The sequence below is a fragment of the Saccostrea echinata genome, unplaced genomic scaffold (genome assembly GCF_033153115.1).
Source record: "Saccostrea echinata isolate AGI-Se365-2 ecotype Australia unplaced genomic scaffold, CSIRO_AGI_Sech_v1 ptg000023l, whole genome shotgun sequence".
In the NCBI taxonomy this organism is placed as follows: Eukaryota; Metazoa; Mollusca; class Bivalvia; order Ostreida; family Ostreidae; genus Saccostrea; species Saccostrea echinata.
The window spans coordinates 9,974,286-9,996,588 of NW_026889772.1; the positions used below are offsets into that span (position 1 = coordinate 9,974,286).

The following is a 22,303-nucleotide window of genomic DNA, read 5'->3' on the forward strand; positions in this document are numbered from 1 at the left end:
GTAGTTTCGATATCTCCACATTTGAGTATGTTTGCATCATCGATATAGTTTCGATGTTTCCACATTTGAGTATGTGTCATAAGTACTTTGATATTTCAATAAAATATATTAGCAAATTTTTTTTTATAATTACACTGAATGACTCCACACAACATGTAATATTTTTCTGCGCTTTTATTTTCAGATAAATATGTAACAATGACATCACGCAACAACAGCAATTAAAGTATCAACAAATCTGATTCAAATGCGCATCTTTTGAATAATCCATAGATTGTGCCAAATATAAAACAGTGTAGGAATGGGTTCTCTCTCTCTCTCTTTCTCCCTCTCTCTCTCTCTCTCTCTCTCTCTGACACAAAGATAGACAACATAGCATATAACTTTCTTTAAACGGAAAACATAATCTTAGTCTTTCCATAAGTGTAAGAAAAGATTTATCTGTCGATCAGATTTTGTTCCATTTTCAACAACTATTAGAGATCAAAGAGTTGGTAATGAATTCCATCGATTACGGAAAGCAGCTTAATACACAACAACGAACCGTCCCAGAACTCGGATGAAACTTTGGTTTCAAGAACATAATAGACACATTAACAATTTTTTTTATTATTCGGAATCAATTATTTGTTGATGTATGAATATTTATGATAAAAACTACACCTGTCACAACAAATTACAACAGTTATCAATTAATTTCTCGAAAACGTAAAACAATAAGCACTCATACATATCCTGAAATTGCTATTCCTACAATATGTGATGTAATAAGTTCAATTTATTTTGGTTAATTATTAGCAATGTTACACTAATCCTTCAATGAGTGGACACCCTTTAAATGATGAATATCATCTGATTTCTAGAATTATCTTTATGTTTTTTTGTACCTTATGCATAATATCACAGAAAGCTTACTTGGCCATTTCTAGAGTTTTCTATACAGCAAAATTCTTTATACAGTTCACTTTATACAATTCAAGTCATCAAATACTAGTATACTTACATAATTATTACAAACAAGCGCGTCTATACTAGTACTAATTATTAGTAACGTCCTAAATTGTACGCAAACATTTTTTTACTACATATTAACCGAAGCCAGGACAAAAACCTATATAATAATAATAATAATAAAATTCTAACGATTTTAAATCCTAAATCGAGGGAAGACTACATATACCACAAAATAAATTTTTTAAAAATACTGACAAGCTAATTGTGCATTTCAAGAGATTTACCTATTTATACCAACACATAATACAGGTGGCGCATTATAAACGGAAATTCTAAATCTGCTTAGTGTATTGACTGAAATGATGAAACTAATTTGTATCACGTCTGTGTTCAACTTGATAAAAATCTATCAAGATTTTTCTGAAATTCGTTACCCATGATCTTGTTCATAACTGTTTTATCCACAGGTGGAGCTGGTGAGTTATCTCCTTTTCCCGCCAAATTTTTCAGATCATAATCTGTAAGCTTGTCTAGCTGTTCTATAGCACTCTGTAGATCTCGATCCTCTTGTGATGGGGCCCTAGGTGGGTCATCAAAGTATGGCACAGGCGTTTCCGGTTTGGGCTCCCTTTTCGGGGGAGCAGTGGTGACGGGCGGGGGAGCTGCTTTACTCTGTACTGGATTGGACAGAACATCTGGAATATCATCACTGTCATCGCTGTCTTCTGGAACTGGTGGTTTGGGCTTAGATCCAGCCTTAACCTCGACATTTGCTGAACTCTCTGCCTTCTGTGCTGGCGGTTTACTCTTTGTTGGAACAGCTGCTTTCGGGACTTTGAATGATTTTCCTTTTTCTGTTTTATTTTCTTTTTCTGACTCAGAAGAATGATCCCATTTAATCTCTTTCGGTTTTCGTTTTGGAGATGCAGGTTTCTTCTTTTTATTTTTCGGTTTTTGAGGTGGAGATTCTGGCTCCTCACTGTCGTCTTCGTCATCAGATGGTTCTGGAGTTGGTTTCTTTTTCTTTGGTTTTGCTTTCTTTTTAGATACTTCTTTTTCCTTTGGTTTTGGACTTGGTGGAGGCGTTTCTTCATCTTCATCATCAGATGGCTCCGGACTAGACTTCTTTTTCTTTTGGTTAGATTTTTCTCTTTTTTTGGGACTTCTTGATCGAGATTCAGTATCTTCATCAGATGGACTATGATTTTTCTTTTTATTCTGCTTCCCTTTTCTATTCTTTGAGCGTCCTCTACTTTTACTTCGACTTTTGTTGACCTCAGGAGAGCTAGACCCAGAAGACTCTCTTCTAGGCTTTGCCTGCTTCCTTTTTTCTGAGGGAGTTCTATGTTTGGATCTGTTTTTCTTTCTGCTTTTCGAGCGACCCCTACTTTCACCCTGCTTGATGTTAACATTTAATTCTGGCGATGATGATCTGGACGAACGAGACTTACGACTCCGAGAGTGAGACTTTTTTCGGGACCTTGACCTGGAATGTTTGTGCTTAGGTGACTTAGAACGAGAGTGAGATTTTTTATCTCTGTGATCTCGTGAACGAGACCGAGATTTTCTTTTTCGAGATCTGGATCGAGATTTGCGAGTTGGTGAAACATTCACGACAATTGGTCTGTTTTTGGAACTTGAACGACTTTTGTGTCGTCTTTTAGAATCTGATCGGCTTCTTCGTCTTCCACGCGATCTAGAACGACTTCTGCGTTTGCGAGAATCTGAGCGACTGCGCTTTCTTTTCCTTGAATCCGATCTACTTCGTTGTCTGTCTGAGTGAACATGATTTACCACTATCATGTGTCTTTTTCTGGAGTCCGATCGACTTCTTCGTCTTTTTCTGGAATCGGAGCGACTTCGCCTTCTTCTTGAATCTGATCTACTTCTTTGACTTCTTTGTCTTTTTCTGGAGTCCGATCGACTTCGTCGTCGATGTACTTGATTGGAATGTACTACAACTGAAACTCTATCATGCTTTGGAGATCTGGATCTAGATCTCGATTCGTGGCGTCTTCTTGATGGAGGTGTGCGAGATCGTTCTTTTCTTCGCTCCATTCCAACAACAGGAACCCCTACGCCAATGTCAGGGTCAAAATGTCGGGAATCTCTGGGAGGATAAACCTGACTACGAGATGGGTCATCGTCTTCTTCATCGTCGTCCTGTTGAGGATCACGTGGTCGTTGGATAGGAGGTAGAGGTTCACGCTGTTTACTGCGACTTTCCTGTGGAAGAGGCGACTCATGGCGATTTCTTGAATCTGTTCTTGGTTGATTAGATTTTATGGGTGGAAGGGGTGGTGTTGCTGACAGCGAATGACCAGAGCCTTGTTTCGTTAGCCTTTTCTGTGGACAGAATGTATGTCTTTTACTATAAATGCTTCATTGGGTGAGTGATACTGTGTACTATAGTATTTACATCAAACTGTGCTATTTTCTTCTTTTTGTAGTATACTTACTCTGGTGCTAGGCGAGTCGTCCATATCTTGTTGGGATGGTGAATGTTTCTGAAAAAATATCGTAATGACCTTCAAATTTCAAAGAATTGTTAAGTTCAGTTAACTAAAATATAAAAGTATGTATACAAAAAGGCAAGTTCTGGTAAGTAACAATAGACCAAAGATAAAGTATTGATCGTGAGTTGCAAGTTAGGGTATTTCAGAATTTGCGTAAAAAAGAAAGTCTTTGTCTGGCACTTATCATATTTACTTTAGGTGGAGATTGGCGTTGATTTTGGGCGGGTGAAATGGTTGGCTCAGGAGTAGGTGAACGTCGTTCGTTTTCCTCTAGACTGGCAAAGTCAGCTATATCCACACTAGCGAACGCGCTGTCGTTCCTTTCGCCATTCGCCCCATCTGCAGACTGGAATTAAGCAAATTGTAAATGTACTTAAGTTTTATCGACGTTCATTATGAAAAAAATAATGAACAAATGACAGCATTTAAGAAATCCTGTACATAATCAAACTTAACTTTATGACATGTTTACCCATTTATCCTATGGAAACACTTCGTGTCGTGTTAGGATTTGTTTCTAATAAACAAATGCATATATATGTATTTGCATTTGTAAAAATTCGAGATCAAAGTAAAACTCCATGAATTTAATCAATTAAATAACTGAAATCACAATTTTTAAAAAATCAGTCTTTTTTTTAAAATTTCATTCTGCACAACTTTTAGTGTCATAATAATACTGACGTTGTTATGAGGCGTAGGACAGCAGACGGGAAAAGAAACGGAATAAGGGGGAAAACAAGAAATAAAACCCTGTACAATATTTATATTATAGGAAACGATTAATCGAGAAATAAAATATAGAAACAAAAAGACATTCGAATGTAATAGAAGTTCTGATGATTCTTAAGACAATTTATACTCTTCAGATCATTGATACCAAACTGAATATATCATAATAAGATACTAAGATTAATACAGCTGTACAGCTATTAATTGTGTACTTACATTTACATAGTTAAAGTGTGCCAGCATAAAACAAGGACGATGAAAGTTCTCACCAATTCCCTCAAAAGTAAACACTTACCATTTTAATTTTACAAGAGAAAAATAAATATTACTTTCAGGACTGTCTGAAAGTTTTTGTTCTCGAGGAGAAATGTGTAAATTTATGTCAATCTCTTGAGCACTGACTCGACAACAAAAATAACTATAAACAACTGTAAAACTACAACAAAATTAACTATAAACATCAGTGAAACTACTACACTGTAGGTAGATTTCCTTATTACGTTCATTTGTAGTGTAGCAGGCTCAAACCGGAAGCTGGGCACTGTATGGTTTACATTATACAGTTAATTTGCTTCGTTTTACCAGGTACAAGAACCTTTATTAACAGAGTTTTTATCATAAAACTGGAGAAAAATTGACTTATAAAACTTCAAACGTTGTCTTTGGAATTGAATGTACTGAATGCAGACTGATTTATTTTTGGGAAACAAAGGGTTCACTCTACAAGAGAATTTAGGGGTATAGGATGAAATTAATAATGGGGGGCATCAACATCTTTATATACATTCCAGTTCGCCTGATCACTCTTTTCTTTCAATCAAAGAATTTTGGAAAAAAATATTTCATCCCACTAATGGCCTCACTTTAAGTAATCCATTCCGTAAACCCGAAAAGAATACTGGATCAGGAAACTAGGAAAGGCAATTCCGTATTGTTGCAACGATCACATAAATAATAATTTCAAGCCCACAATGTGCCAATGTTAATGTGATGGGACTTTATAATAAAACACCTAGACGTAGACGTAGTCATTGACATCGATGATATAATAGACCAAGTATACACGATGTAAACAATTACTAATAGGTCTTCATCATATTCGCACTAAACTACTCGGTTCCCTAGAAATGTTTGAATGGACTGTTTGAAGAAGCTAAAGCAATCTAGTCCATACTTGGATTCTTCAATCGCAGAATACAAGCTAGTGTTTGTGATTATGGATGTTGCCCAGAACGGGGTCTTTAAGCCACCACGTGTGTTGGAAGATAATAATTCTGATCCAACCCGTCAATTTCTTAAATTAAAAATTTGCCAACAAAGGAATAGGTGATGTGGATATTTGAGTAACATTCTTAATCATAAAAAAAAAATCAGTCTTGCATTCCACTATATTTCAAGTTGAAGTCATAAAGATATTCTCAAACTGTTGCTTCCAAACTTTTGAACCTTACAGAGCCTTGAAATTGAACATCTAAAATAAAATCTTCTGAAGATTTCTTGATCTTTAAACTAAAGTTCCACTGGACACGTCGTTACCGGTGATGTTCGTATAGTTGTAAATGACAGCCTAAAAGCAATCATCTTAAATGGTACTAAATACAGGGGGCCCCGATCTTTCAGTTGGCAATAGAACTTCATTTCTATTATGAATTCTGTCGAAGAGTATTCAAGACGTCGGGGTTAATATAAAGAAGAAGACCTGAATACTTTGCCAGAATGGATTTAGTGTTTTAGAAATATTTAAAAATCGTATTAGAAAGTTAAAAGGCAAAATGCGAACCATCTTTCATTCCGTATTCACTATATTGGAGATGATAAAAGAAATAGAAAGTGTACATGAACAATATATATATATATATATATATATATATATATATATATATATATATATATATATATATATATATATATATATATATGTTATGGTCCCAGCAGACAAGGCTTGTAACAATGTCGTCTTTGTTTGCAAGGTTCACTATTATAACTGTATTTTAGAAGAGCTTGGTTTTAATTCTACGCCTTGATATAAAACTTATACTCACAATTCACTTTCTAAGGATGAAATTCTTCAGAATCACATTTCAGTGTTTAATACTTTTAACATCCTAGTCAACGAAGGTGTATTCAATCTACTCTACCCATACTAGATCCTTAAACTTCATAAAATTCCTTACAAACAAAGATACAATGTACATTGCCGAGTCCAGCAAATGCTCTACCAAGCCCCTATCTTTACTCCTCACAAAATATTATCTCCTTTAAAGTAGAAACTTCAGACGTACTGTGCTATAGCATATTTTAGAAGTGGTGTAAATCAGTTTCAATCACTCCAAAGAACTTTTAGAAAATCTAAGATCACCAAATTTTTCAAAAGTCAATAACATACAAAGTCAAAAACGCACGACTTTTCTTTATACGACCAGTCCTTATGATAAATTAAAAACTAGGCTTTATAAATCATAGACAACTGCTTCTTCAATAAAAACGGAACTCGGAAATTTCCATATCTTGTGATTGGTCAACAACAATATTACTTTGTAAAAAATTACTTTGATTCTACACACAAGTACTCTGGTTCTAAATACAAGTACTCTGATTTTACACACAGGTTCTCTGAAGTTGATATAAAAAAAAATCCTCGAGTTGCTCATTGACAACATCTCTGTATAGTCATCGGAGACCAGGTCTTTCAACAAACTATTAGAATTGTGATAGGCTCTAATTATGCTCCTTTATTAACCGACCTGTGTTTATATTTTATTCAAAAACTTCTACATGAGAAGAAGAAAATACATGCTGTAGCCACTCCACATTCAGATTTATGAATTAACAATGGTTACTTCCATTCATACATGAACATGTATGTCGACTCGACATATCCCTTTGAACTCGAAATAAAAGATACCACAGAGTCTGCCACATCTGTTTCATATTTGGATGTTTTACTGACGTAGATGATAAGGGCTAACTAACAATTAAATTGTATGACAATCGAGATGACTTCACACGTGTCAGCTTTTCCATCGTCAACTTCATTTATTGATATAGAAATATATCTCAATCACCTGCTTGTGGTGTTAACGTCTCCCATCTTATTCGATATTCATGAGCATGTCTGAATACAATCAATTTTTAAACCTAGGCAGACTACTGACAAATAAATTTATGTAACAGGGATTTCAACAACCTCGTTTAAAGTCAGCATTTCGTATACAAGTATTCTATGGTCGTTATAATGACCTTGTTAGCAACAAAAAACAAACAAACAAACAAAAAGCAAGCAAGCAAGCAAAAAAAAAAAAAAAAAATAAAAAAAATAAAAAAAAAAAAAATCAAAAAACAAAAACAAAAAACATAATCCCACCTCTGGAATTTCCGGGGATCCGTGTTTTATATGCCCTATTTACATATTTGTATTGTCTGTAGATTTTTTGGGGATCAATCTTCGACTTTTCGTTAAAATAAATACGAAAGCGCATTTTCTGTAAAATATTTTCTTTATATAGTTTCATATAATGTAAAATTATCGTAGCTATATCATCAACAATATCTCTGCTGAACGAATGAAAATTACACTTAGCTTAAGTACCTGAGTACATCAAGTCAGAATATTTTTCAGGAAACACTGAATGTATTATTCAGCAGATGCTGAATATTTATAAGTTAATTATTACTATTCTTCCGACAGGAACGAAATTAAGGGTGTCTCACAACGAATAAATATTTGAACAGTGCTTAACAGTCTTAAAGCTTAGGATCTTCAAACGAACTAGCGATGTTACGTCATTAAAAGTAGTGTTTCACATATCAAAAACTTTAAAATACTCAATTCCCGGTTTATCAAACTAATCACTTCCCTTAGCCCCCCCCCCCCCCCCCGCCCCACCCCAGCTTTGTCTGCGAAAAAAGGAGTGTTAAAGAAAAAAAATGTCTTACCTAAACCAAGGTTTAAGTTGGATTTCGAGCTTCACTGCCAGGCCATTAATAAAGAATTTTAAACTTTATAAAAATCAATAGAAAGTTTGATTAATAATAAATAGAGATTTGTCGCTTTGTTTACATGTGGAATGCATCGATAATCAACATCTATTTTTACTGACGAATCATCGATTTCCCTGAAGATGAATAAATGCATTTAAAACTACATTTTTGAGCAACGGCATTCAGAAAATAATAGATGGAAGAGTGTACTAATATATAGTATGCCGTATCCTCTCTCAAATTAACAAAACTAATCAAACAGATGATAAAAGGTAAATGAACTTTTCAAAACTATTGTTTAGTTTGTATGTTAATTTTCACCTCTATTATTTATTCCTTATGAATATAAGTGGCAGCCCCAGTAGCCATCAAGATATTTGCATTTTAGAAATTAAATGTTCTCTTTCTGTTGTTAATTCTTGCATGATTGATTATTCGCTGCTGCTGGCAAACAACACTTGCCAGCACCAGACACTAGATATTCGATCAACTAAAATTGATTTCCATCATTCAAAGTTACAAAGTTATGAGCAAAGAACGATATTGGATTGATGGAGTTTCAGATGTAACGATTTGTGCTTATAAGAGTTAAACTACAAAAGTGTCTTAAGTAATGTATGACAAAAATTCGATGCCTTATAATGATTAACGTGTTTTATGTAATGTATGACAAGTATTTGATACAATCATGCGATGATTAATTTTTATAACGGTATACCTGAATTTTTTTAAGTCATGTATGGTTAAAATTCTATACAATTGTGTAACGATTTAATGAGTTCAGTGTCGAAATATTTGGCTCAGTCAGGTCGAAATTTTTATAAGAATAGTCCTTAGATATGACTTAAGAATTCCTAAGAAAAACATAGAAGCTCTCTTAGGAATGTCAAAACTAGGATTGACTTAAGATATTTCTTAAATATTGTTACGTTGCACACAATTTTTATAATAGAGAAAAATAACAATGGGGACTTATAATTTTTTAATGACTTGTGAAATTAAATTAGAGATGAGCATTCATAGAACAATTGTCCAATTCTAAACACTCTCTCTTATTGAATAAATGACTTATAGGGACGTCTCCCTCCCTCTCTCTCTCAAAATAATGAAGAAAATATGAAAAAAAACGTTTAAAAGTTATGTTTGTTTTAGTTTCACATTTCACATTTCAATGTACTTGCACAGCAAATTAGATAAATAAATTTTATATAATTAACAACTTTTTAACAAATGGCGAATAATGTAGAGGACAGTAATTAGGAAGGGAAATACTGCCTCACTAGTAAGCTATAGGATATCTATTGACGCGGTATAAAATCTCTCTCCATTTCATACAAACTGCAGCGAACATGAATAACCGTTTTATGGTGACCGTTTCACATTTACTGTATCCCGTTAAAATAACCCGTTACTTGATAGCACTACCATCCTCATTCACTTGTGATCTTTGACTATATAACCAGTATAGCTTTAGATTTCAGCGTATTTAATGAGCCACCAAAGAAGCATCTCCGAAATGCAACTTTAAATGCTTCTGGACATTGTGAACAATAATTCCAAACATTAATTTAGATATTGCTTAGAATAAACATCTAATAGTATGGCGCATTACAGCAAAGCAATTATTTAAATATAGGTAGAGACGAAGCAGTCAGCTGTGTTTTTCCAAAGTTGTGGGTGGGGTCGAGCAGCCAGATAATTACTGACAAACAAACTGAAAAAAAATCTTGATTAACTTCAGAGACATAAAAAAGGAAAACATTCCAAACTCGATATATTTATCTTAGAGAGGGAAGGGGTTGACAAAAAATTTGAAAAAAAAATTTCAAGAAAAAAGTAATAAGAAGAGCCACTTTGCGCCCCCCCCCCCCGACTTCTAGTTTAAAATAAATGAAAAAATGCACAGTTTGGAGTCTGCAATGTTCATATTATAAAGGGTCTTGCAATGTCTTAACTTTAGGAGAAATCTTAAGTTAGAATTGTTATAATGCCCTGACTTAGGACTAGGATATCTCCTAAGATATATCTTAGTTATAAGATGACTTCGATAGCATGCTTGCAGGTATCATCCCGTACCCGGTCACTATAAAAAATGTGACTAATAGTACATGTATAAATGACAAGAACTGATACAATCATGATGACTGTTTATAAGAATATAACTGAGATAGTGTTAAGTTTTTGTGACAAGAATTCGATACTATCATGAGAGCATAGACAATCTTAAATAAATCTATGAAATATTTTGCCTTAATTTATCTTTGTGCAAAAAGAAATAATACCTTTATTACCCGAGAACTACTACTATGCTAAGTATTTGTGAATTAGCAGAGGGATGAAAGAGTTTATCTTTTATATCATTTCGACATTAAGATATATCGACGACGTATATAACTTCCATTCATATATCGACTCGATATATCCCAGTAAACTTGAAATAAAAGACACCACAGAGTCTGCCAAATCTGTTTCATATTTGGATGTTTTACTGACTATAGACGATAAGGGCACACTAACAACTAAATTGTATGACAAACGAGATGACTTCAACTTTCTCATCGTCAACTTTCCTTATTTATGTAGATATATTTTGCTTTCACCTGAATATTGTGTTTACGTCTCCCAGCTTATTCGATATTCAAAAGCCTGCTACGAGTACCATCAATTTTTAAATTGAGGCAGGCTACTGACAGATAAGTTGATGTTACAGGGATTTCAACAGCCTTGTTTAATGTCAGCATTTCGCAAGTTCTATGGTTGTTAGAATGACCTTGTTAACAAAATATATATCCTATAAATGGATCGTATTTTGGTTGACTTGTTTTATACTAAATGTTAGGCCTTTGTTTTCATACTGAATTTGACTACGGAATGTTCCATCTACCTGATCAATACATAAGGCTCACGGCGGGTGTGCCCACGGCGGGACAGGGGATGCTTACTCCTCCTAGGCACCTAATCCCACCTCTGGAATTTCCGGGGGAATTGTATTGTTTATAGATTTTTTGATATTGATCACTGTTAATCATATTCACCTTTTTCATGGTAAGTCAAGGTTTTAATTATTCAGTTGGGGGATACTTTTTTTCATTTCAGATTTATTTTTATGCTGCTGATGCTATTATTGTGCGTATATACTGAATCCAATGTAGTTGAAAATCAAAGAGATAAATAATTATATTTTGCTTTACTCTAATTCTTATTTTTAGCAATTTTTTATTATTGTAGGAGGTACTGATAATAACATTATTCATTAGTTAAGATAACTTCCGATAGTCCATGATATTTGTATGAAAGACTCTTAGTTTCATCATAAGTTATGTTGTTAGTGCAGAGGTAGCAAACGAACCAATTCCACTATATTTCTATCAGTGAAATTACAGAAGAAGGCTAGCAACCAATTCCACTATATTTCTATCAGTGAAATTTCAGAAGAAGGCTAGCAACCAATTCCACTATATTTCTATCAGTGAAATTTCAGAAGAAGGCTAGCAACCAATTCCACTATATTTCTATCAGTGAAATTTCAGAAGAAGGCTAGCAACCAATTCCACTATATTTCTATCAGTGAAATTTCAGAAGAAGGCTAGCAACCAATTCCACTATATTTCTATCAGTGAAATTTCAGAAGAAGGCTAGCAACCAATTCAACTATATTTCTATCAGTGAAATTACAGAAGGTTAGCAACCAATTTAATTATATTTCTATCATTGAAGTCGTATAAGAAAACTACAACTTATTCAACTATGATTCTATCAAATAAGTTACAGATACAGATGACAATCAATTGGGGTTTAATTCTATCAAATAAGTTACAGATATAGAATACGAAAGAATTCAACTATAATTCAATCAATTAAATTTCCTAACTATCCTGCAACCATTTCATCTATATAATTCAATCAATTAAGTTTCCTAAGTACACTACAACCAATTCAATTATATAATTTAATGAATTAAGTTTCCAAACTACACCGCATCCAATTTCACTATAATGCAATCAATCTAGTTTCCGAAGTACACTACAACCAATTCATCTATATAATTCAATCAATTAAGTTTTCGAAGTACACTACAACTAATTCAACTATAATTCTATCAGTAACACACGTAGACTACTAACCAAATCAGATGTAATTCTACTGCTGAAGTTTTAGAAGTTAAGAAATAGACTACCAAACAATTCACTATAATTCTATAATTGAAGATACAGACTACCAACCATGCAATTCAGATACAACTCTATCGTTGTAGTTACAGAGACAGAGAAATAAACTACCAATCAGTCGAACTTCAATTCTATCACTGAAGTTTTAGATTTAGTGAAATAGACTACCAAAAAATTCAACTTTAAATAATTCTATCAATAAAATTACAGAAGTAGACCAACACCAATTCCACCATAATTCTATCATTGAAGTTACACGTACGCAGAAGTAGAGAAATAAACTACCAAACAATTCAACTTTCATAGACTCTATCATTGAAGTTATATATAGAAGTAGACTAACAAACAAGTTTACTTTTATTTTATCAGTGAAGTTATAGTCTCAGACAAACAATTTGGTTTTGTATGTACGCAGACAGTGAAATCATTGTCATTCCTTCCTTGATTAAATATTCCCTTTCAACGTTGTGTCAATACATAAAGTCTTATAATGTATTGATAATGTAATGTTTAAGTGCTAATATTTATTTGATATGTAAATAAGATATTTTCTTAAGCAAGAGGCGTGAGAGCCTTTGGGCCAACATAAGTAATTTTATGAAAAAAATGATCACATACATTTTCTAAAGTAGTTTTTAAAATATAATCCTGTGTTATAAATTAAGGGACGTTAGTCACTTTGACTTTAAAAATTTCTCTGAAGCAGATGTCTACGAGATTTAACACAGGACACAAAATAGTTTCTCAGCCCTTTACTAGCAGAGGTATCAACTTAATCCGATAACCTTTGGTTGGATTTGGGGCGGGGGATAAGCAGATGGGTAGTTCAACAAACTGTTAGATATAAAATTGTGTGATTTTTTGAGGGGTGGGTGGGTGGCGATTTGTAGCATATGTGTAGTACAATATGATAGATATGTCACAAAGATATGATAGGGAATTCTGGATTTATTTTAAATAAAGAAGATGGGAGAACAACGCGTGCAGAATGCCTATAGCTTCAAATGTATAAAAATCATATTCAATTTGTGAATTTAGTATTGATAGTAAAGTTCTTATTTAAATTTAAGAAATTACGACAAAATTTTTCAGCGGAAAATTTTCTCGGAAAAAATATTCTCTTATAAAGAAAGAATGTGGTATTCTTGAGTTTCGAACCTAAGCAATAAAAATCCTGAGGATCATTTTTTCTTTGAGGCTAACACGTAAACCACAACGCTCCTGACAAATATTGGCATTTAGATCATGTTTGTGATATGGCCCTAGACTTAATGGACTTCAAATATTTCTCGGAAAGATACAAATGCTATGTTATAAAAGTGTAATTTTAAAGTATAGTTGGTCTTTGCTCCATGTTTTTGTTAACCAAAAATGCATTATTTTACACATACTTTGAGGATAAACTTAAAAAAATGGAACAAAGACTCATTTATAAGAGAAAAAATTGTTATAGTATGAAAAAATTGTTCTCTTTGGTGCGTGTATGTGTGTGCTATTTCATAGACGAATAATTTCAATCTTTCTGAGATTTTTGCAAATTGTGGAGATTTTACATAAAGAACACAATAATGTTAGATAAAATATCAAAGACAATTTTTTTTGTTATTGAGATTTAATTTTTCACCTTCGTATTTATTGCACCGGAGGCAATTTGCTCGACTTGTTCGCCCATCTTTGGTGAAGTACTTTTTAAAGTTGATTCTCAGATGATAAAGGGTTCCAGAGCTTGATTTCAAGATAAATTTTACAGGAACGGCGAATTAGGAAAACAAAATAAATGAAAGAATTACTTGTTAGTGTTTATGCCAATACATCTACGATTAAGTTAATCAGCGAATATAACCAAGTTTTACTGTCACCAGTTCCACCACTGGTAGTTCCTAGGTAGGCTTCCTTACACGAAAATTTGATATAGCCAACATGTACACAGTTCCTAACGAAAAGCGAGAGCAATGTTATATGGATGAACTATTTACTTACTCCGCTTCCGTAACGGTTCATCCGGATCCGATCCGCTAGGGTAAGCCCATCTTTGTTTTTTCGCTTGTATTTGGTCTTGAGGACCCGCTTGGCGTTTACAAAGTCCATCCCGTAAGCTTCGTTGATGGCTGACTTCAAAATCTCCGACTCATTGTTTCGTGTTCCTTAAAAGAAAAGCTCTTAATTTTTATCAATGTAACGTACTGTTATTCCTTTAGATATGTCACTTATTTCACCCATCTCAAATGTGAGGGTTTTTCTTTGTTTAGTTTTATTTAACATCTATTTTTTTTTTCAATGCTTATTGTAAGCTGTGTATACCTCACTTATTTATTATATTCAATAAAGATATCGAGCATTTAATAGATTTCCCATATTTTTCTTTGATACTGAAAATCGAATTGATGCTGATGCCTCTAACATAAGATGCCATAATCTCTCTCTATATTGAATATCCATATCTTGACACAGTTGAAACCGCAACATAGATTGTTCACTGTGTTAAAGAATTATTTTTTTTAGCGTGAAGAAGAATGTAAATTGAAAAAATGATTTTAAAATATTTTCCTGGTAATTTGTTTAATAAAATGCCTGATAACGAAACCAGATGGAAAAATTAAAGGCATAATCATATTAAAAGAAAATGTCATGTACCCACAGATATGACCCTTAGATGTTAAGAGTTACTATGACGCTGAAAACAAGCATTATAGATTGGTTATTTCCAATGTTGCTTGTTTGGAGGAGTATTATCCATCAAACCGGAAGTTATAAAGCCCCTGTTTTATCGGAATGTGCAATCCACCATTTTAAGTTAATGATTTTCCTGAAATACGTCAGTCTAAAAAGTAGCTATGTAGGGAAAATAAATTGCTGTAAATTGTCGATGAGAGAACCTATATAAAAGCAAATATTGAAGCACCAAGCATATTTTGTACTCAAACAATCATTCGATGCTTTTGAAGTTTTAATGCTTGGTACAAAAACAGTGCAAAGTGTGTCGTCATGTAATTAAAACAAATGTGTCTTTCTAGTTTGGCATGCATGACCACTTCTTTCTTTGAAATTTTGTTGCAGGGTACTGAAAAAAAAATCAAAATATTCTTCGATTGCATTTTAGCTCACCTGAGCCGAAGGCTCAAGCGAGCTTTTCTGATCAAAATTTGTCCGTTGTCTTCGTAACTTCACATTTTTATTCTTTTGTCTAGAACCATTAGTCCAATTGCAATACAACTCGCCACAAAGCATTCTTGGGTAAAGACTATTCAAAATTGTTCAAATTGGAAGGGCCACAACCTCTTTCAAGGGGAAATAATAAAAAAATTAGTGAAAATTTCATGGCATTTTTTAAAAAATCTTCTTCCCTAGAACCAATAGGCCAGAAAAATTGAAACAAATGTAAAAGCATTATTACACAGTGTAAATTCAAGTTTGCTCAAGTCTTGACCCTTAGCTGTAGGGTGGGGTCACAATAGGTGATCAAATTTGAATATGGTAATATATAGGAAAAACTCTTTAAAACTAAAACTCTTCTTCTCAAGAACCTCCGAACCAGAAATCTTAAAACATATATAATTGCTTTATTACTTATTGTAGATTAAGTTTCCTTTTTTTTTGAATGAAAAACGACCACATTTATGAGGAAAAGTATGAATAATCTTGGAAAGTTCAGCATTTTGTACATTAGTGAAAGAATCATCCTCCATAGCATCAAATGTACATCTATAACGTGCAGATTATTAAATGATAATAGCTTATTTATTAAGGAATGTCCTGCATTTGCATACTTTTTAACAAGCAAAAAACACATGGTATGCATCTTTTTATAAACCACATGAACAATTAGGACTGGCTATTAAATTACAACGGGATAAGTCAGAGTTTAAAATACAATTGTTTCTCAATCTTGTGTGAATTATATTCAAAAAAACCTTTTTCCGTATGAAAAATATTTTGGAGGTTTTACCATATTGTGCAGACAATTCTTGAAAATTTTGATAGAAATTGCCTCCCTTGTTCTTTGTTTTAAAACTAAGGCATTCCACCTTCTGGAAGTATCAGGAATAAATGAATTATTAAATAATTCTAATCTGCATTTTGACAAATACTCTAGTAATAGTCTCAGAATTCCTAGTTGTGTAACTTCAAATATTGCCTCTTGCATCAGTTACTATATTTTGGATATAAGAAGGTACTAAATTATTGTGCATTTTATACATTGTTATTAGTTTAGCTCTATTTCTTCTGTGTTCCAAAGTTTTCCAACCTGTTTCAAAATACATTGAATTTCTCGAAGCAATACATGTAATTGTAAGCCCAGTAACTATACGTGCTGGAAATAATTGACCTTTTTCAAGATTTTCGATGTCTGCCTTTGTGCATCCAACCCAAACTTCAAGAACATTTTTTAGTTGTGGCCCAATAAAATATATAATACATCTGGAATAGAATATACCTTGACACAGTAAAATTTAGCTTTTGTAGTAACCCAACTTTTTTGTAAGCTTTCTTTGATATCAATGTGATCAGACCATCCTAAGTTTGAAGACAGCAGTATTCCAAGATGTTTATATTCTGTGACATATTCTAGTTGGCAATTCTCAAAATAATAAATTAAGAAATTAAGAAATTTTTGCACATTTTTAAATGAAAAAATGCAACTTTGGTTTTCTGAGGGTTAAATTTCAACAACCATTTCTTCCACCATTTAAATAGTATTCAAAGATCATGATAAAGATTTTGCTCAATAAGATTAATCTGAACATTGTTGCAAAGAATTATCATCAGCATATAATCTACAAATAGATATTATATTTTCAGCCACATCATTTATATACAATAAAAAATAACAATGGACCGAATACTGAGCCCTGAGGAACACCAGCTTTTACATGTTCTACAGAGGAAAAAAAATTCTACACATAATTTGTGTTCTGTTGCATAAAGAACTATCAAACCAATCTAGCATATTATGTTATATTATATCATGTACCATTAATTCAATGCAATTTTAGTTTGTAAATTAGGCCTTTTTGCCTGACTTTATCAGATGTCTTGGATAAATCACAATTACACCATACAGCAAAATTTACCCACATCAATACTTTTTTACAATAGAGTGGTATATTTCTAGAAGCTTATACGCTGTAGAATGGCCCAGTAAAATTCCTGCTTGGTATTTATGAAAAAGATTTTATCAAGCATATATATATATATATATATATATATATATATATATATATATATATATATATATAATATATATATATATATATATATATATATAGCATTAAAGTCATATATGGTGTATTTTTTATAAGTTCAGACAAATTAAAATTAAAAAGATCTTTCTATTTTTTTATTACATTATATAAAGATAAGATTTTACTGTAAATTATACAATTCAAAGATATTGGAAACAATAACCAATTTATTTACCGACCCTGCATTTAATTAACAAACACAGTTTAGAATCAATTTAAGTATGAAAACATGAGGTTATCAAGTTCGAAGTCTGTGAAAATTTTAATTTGAACGTAAATTACTTATATAATGTTTATCTACACTCAATTTTATATTTTTATTTTTTAGCTCAGATACGCAATATATAGCTTTAAAAAAGAACAATATTGCTATAATTATAAGAAAAAATGAATGCATTTTAAATCACACAGAACAATTTTATGAATATTTAAACCAAGTGATTTTTTTCTTGGATAACTCTGTCCAGAAACAACATAACATTTTAAATATCATTGATATTGATACATCTACATAGTAAAGGGCTTTGGTTGTTTTTTTCATTTCAATTTCAAAGATAACTTGAACTCAGGCGTCAAATCACAATTCATTCGGAGTATTATAACTTTGATCCAGCAACATATTAACTGTTAATCACAAACCATTTCCAAATAGTTCATTTGATTTTGATGTAAGCATTTTACCAAAATGTTAAACTCTGTTTTCATTGAGGTCGTGGTTAAAAACATAAAAATCATCCTTAGAAATATATTTGAAACATTAACTTTAAACAAAAACTCTAATTTGGTAGACATTAACATCTAAAAATAGATGTCACCATGATAGGAAGACAAAAGGAAAAATGTTGAAATGATGCGAATATATAATAGTGTTACCATACAGTAAATTAATTTTTATTCGTGAGAACTTTATTTTTACGTGGTTTTGACTAGTCGTAAAAATTTTATTCTCGCGTATATTTTATTATTAAAGATTAAATACAATAATAAAATTCGTAAAAATTTTGTCTTGCCCCAAAATACCAAATAACTATCACGCAAAAATAATAGGTGTCGTGAAATTTTGTGATCTACAGTAATTTAGAGCCTAAAGAACAATCACCATTAAAATCATGATCGAAAAACATTCAGCAAAAATAGAAAATTATTTAAAGATCAGAAACGTAATCTCAGGTAAAAATATCTTTGTAGATACATGTAACCGGAACAGCTATGGTAGGTTTGAAACATCATTCTATTATCATATTTCTTGAAACATAGAAAATTATTCCATAGCCTCATTTAAATACGAGATATATGGATCACTTAACCTCTTTTGGTATAATATAAATTAATTGAATCATTGAATTAAACAGGTTTAAAAATATGTTATTTAACAAGAAGAAAAAAGGCAAACATACACATCATAGCATTTTTCTTAAAAGATCGACACTTTCGAAACATCCAAAAAAAGTTTGACAAATGCAAAACAAGATTTGAACTTACCTAAACTAAATCCACTGTCATTCTCGTTTTGTTCAAAAGAAAAATATGACAAAACTCTTTTTGAATCCTTTTTTCTCTCTCATATGCTAAACCATCCTTATAAAGTGTACTTTATAAAGTAAGCAATGTTACTTGCCGGAAATTGGAATGAATCATGTGTACCGTTATAAAAATTTCAGTCGATGATGACAATTATTGAAGCGCTTATCTATTTATTTAAGTTTTTAAAATCGATGTTGCTGGTAGTGAACACAGAAACCATTTTTATAGTGTAAAGTGCCATTTAACATAGGCAATAGACCCATTACAAATGGTAATTGAACGTGAACTCCATGCTCAAATTTTGAATATTTCATAGCTATTATCAATGCGCAAATAGTCTTCGGTAATGAAGACAATATTATCATTGCAAACATTTACAATACAGATAATTACTTTGATAGACCTTGTTAAATAATTCCTAGCTGATAAATAAGTCACATCATTACAATAAACCTTTGTCAATGTTACGACAGGAAAATGACAAAACTTCACATCTTTGTTTATTTTTCATTCAAAGAATAACTTTTATTGTTAATTACTATCATTGCAAAATCAAAGAATCGAATTCCACAAAAGTGAGTTTTAACAATTATTTTTTCCCAGGAAATGAACCTTACCTTAAGCATCAAATATACATCCTTCGTGAACAGCAAAAATAAGTAGCTTATTTTGTTTGTTAGGTTTCATCGATCTAACCGTGCTTTTAGCTTAATAATCGTTTGCTATCATGTGCAAAGGGATAAACGGTTCGTGTTTCAGCTGAAGAAAAGTCAATCATATATGTTTGCAAACCACCGTCAGGGTCTAGTTTAAATTACCTTGATCAATTACTTATCTTGATCAAAAAATTCTATTCATCAGAATAAGTATCGACTTCAATTAAAGTTTCAGTGATATTGCTTACTGTTTACAGTTAGAATAAGTAATAAAGTATCCCTTTTTTCGTATCTTTCATAATTCACAGGACGTTAACTCAAATAAGAGCCAGGAAATAAAACACATAATTTGCAGAACATAGATCTAACATTCTAAAAACAATTGCAAATGAAAAACACATGAATAACCTTCTAACTTTTTGTAGTTTTTGACATATGAACAAGAAAATATTAACTTAAAGCAGTATTTCTTCAACAAACAGCAGCATGCAAGTTAAGGAGAATACCCATTAAAAAAGTTATCATTATCATCTTTGCTTTAAAAACAATACTGTTAAAAAAAAAAAAAAAAAAAAAAAAAAAAAAAAAAAAAAAAAACCAACCAAACAAACAAAAATACGAAAACAAATCAAAACAAAACAAAATTAAGGAAAGAGACAACTTTTCCTTTGATAACCTTTACTGAAACTGTACTTAGTATAGTTATGTTATCAATAAAATATAGCATACAAGAAAGGTGACAATTACTCATATAATTGCGATATATATATAGTAAAATTTATTTATTGATCAAGGTAATTTATATATATGCTTTCTATATTAATATTTCTTCACTTAGGGCAGTTATGTAAGTTTAAGAGTTGTTGTAAAATGTGCTTTATAAATAAAATTAATTTCATTACAACATGTATTGGTAACGATCCTCTAATAAAACTAATGTCCAAATAACTGTATCTCACTTCCATTCTCAATGACCCTGTAGTGTAGGACAGCGCTGCGAGAATTCCATCGGAATCGAAAGCAAGTTTTTTGACTTGCCCAGATGTCTAGCGCGCTGTTCCTGTACTGCTAGGAGACAGATTCCGTAGGTCGAGAGTTCAACCCCGGGCTGGGGCGGAAGTGGGTATCCTTATAAAAGTGAATTTCTTTGTGCTTTCTATATTAATATTTCTTCACTTAGGGCAGTTATGTTAGTTTAAGAGTTGTTGTAAAATGTGCTTTATCTATCTATCTATCTCTCTCTCTCTCTCTCTCTCTATATATATATATATATATCCTTTCTTTTATATACTCTTTCTTTATAAGTTTGAATAAGTTTGAAATACGCTATGAAGACTCTTAATTCTTTGAGTTATTCTTTATCGATGGATTCAGATTGAGGTTTACATACAGACAAATTTACAAAGGGATACGAGCCTGAATTATATAGAAGTCTTCCTCTTATAGTTAAGTGAGTCTGTATAAAACTTGGAAATGTTACGATGAGAATTGTCAATAGATATACATTTACACATACATACATATAGAGACAAGACCTCAGAGTCTATAAGGTTTCTTATACTTATAGTAGAGTTCTTCCTCTTATAGTAAAGTACAAAATTCGAAAACAATACGTTAAAAATTGTTTGAATTATCCCCTCACAACAAAAGTGTCGACGGACAGACAGACAGAAGATGTGATTTCTATAGGACTCCCGGTCTCATTATATAGAGGTGATCCATCTGTTGAATGTGTTCATAAGCATTGCTAATTCTTGGTATTCATGTTTGAATAAAATAAGAAAAATGAAATATTGTTTTTCTTTAATGTGTTTGCTATCACTCAACTTCAATTGCACAAACATTTGCCAGTTGTAAGATTCTCTTGTAGAAAGTTACATCAATTTGGCTGCACGTTTAGCATGAACTTCCTTTGCTTTTATTTGTAAAGTAATATTAATAAAAAAAAAAACAAACATTACATACAATGTTAACACTAGATGTTGCTCCATCCATTGTTAAATAAGTCCTGTACCAAATTTTAGTTACTATAGTAAAGCTTAAAGACAGAGCCTAACTATTCTTCTGAATCGAATATTTTCTATTTTGACCTTTGGTAATAGAATATTTATTAGCTTACAATTTTTGTTAATCAAATTGTAATTTATCACAATGGCAATGACAATAACTTTTAAAATTTCTTATTTTTCTTAATTGCATACCAAAACTTCTTATTTGCATGTTATTGTTGGTTGAAGAATTTATATACTTAATTTCATTTTAGAGTTTAATTTTTCTGAAAACATCGACATTTCATTTTCCTGAAACATTGGCTAGAAATCGTGAGATAATTTTAATGCAACAGCAGCCTGTGTTTTAAGGATGAAATAATTTTGTTCGCAACTAATATGTGCACAAAGACACTCCTACGAATGTTGACTGACATGATAAACAGAAGAGTTATATTTCATTTTAGTTTTCATCACTCTACAATATTAGTGGATCACCATTTTTTTCTAAAGTTAATAACATCAAAATGTACGACTTTT

The 22,303-nt window shown here is 31.9% G+C and overlaps 1 protein-coding gene across 1 annotated transcript; it reads right to left on the reverse strand.

The window, feature by feature from the left end:
- Nucleotides 1-1,027: 1,027 nt before the first annotated feature.
- On the reverse strand, nucleotides 1,028-21,770 carry LOC133191268 (serine/arginine repetitive matrix protein 2-like). Its single transcript, XM_061327023.1, has 6 exons — nucleotides 21,741-21,770; nucleotides 19,078-19,153; nucleotides 14,333-14,496; nucleotides 3,664-3,816; nucleotides 3,414-3,461; nucleotides 1,028-3,300 (listed from the first exon to the last, which is right to left on the reverse strand). Exons 1-6 carry the CDS (start codon nucleotides 21,768-21,770, stop codon nucleotides 1,345-1,347), a joined length of 2,427 nt encoding a protein of 808 aa, XP_061183007.1. The 3' UTR covers nucleotides 1,028-1,344.
- Nucleotides 21,771-22,303: the final 533 nt, after the last annotated feature.

Bases quoted from the DNA above. Each gene is read 5' to 3' on its own strand.
- LOC133191268 (XM_061327023.1), bottom strand. From the start codon at position 21,770: ATGGATGGAGCAACATCTAGTGTTAACATT. The intron at 3,462-3,663 runs GTAAATATGATA...ATATTTTTTCAG, and splicing joins AACGCCAATCTCCACCTAAA to AAACATTCACCATCCCAACA. The intron at 3,301-3,413 runs GTAAGTATACTA...TTCTGTCCACAG, and splicing joins ACGACTCGCCTAGCACCAGA to AAAAGGCTAACGAAACAAGG.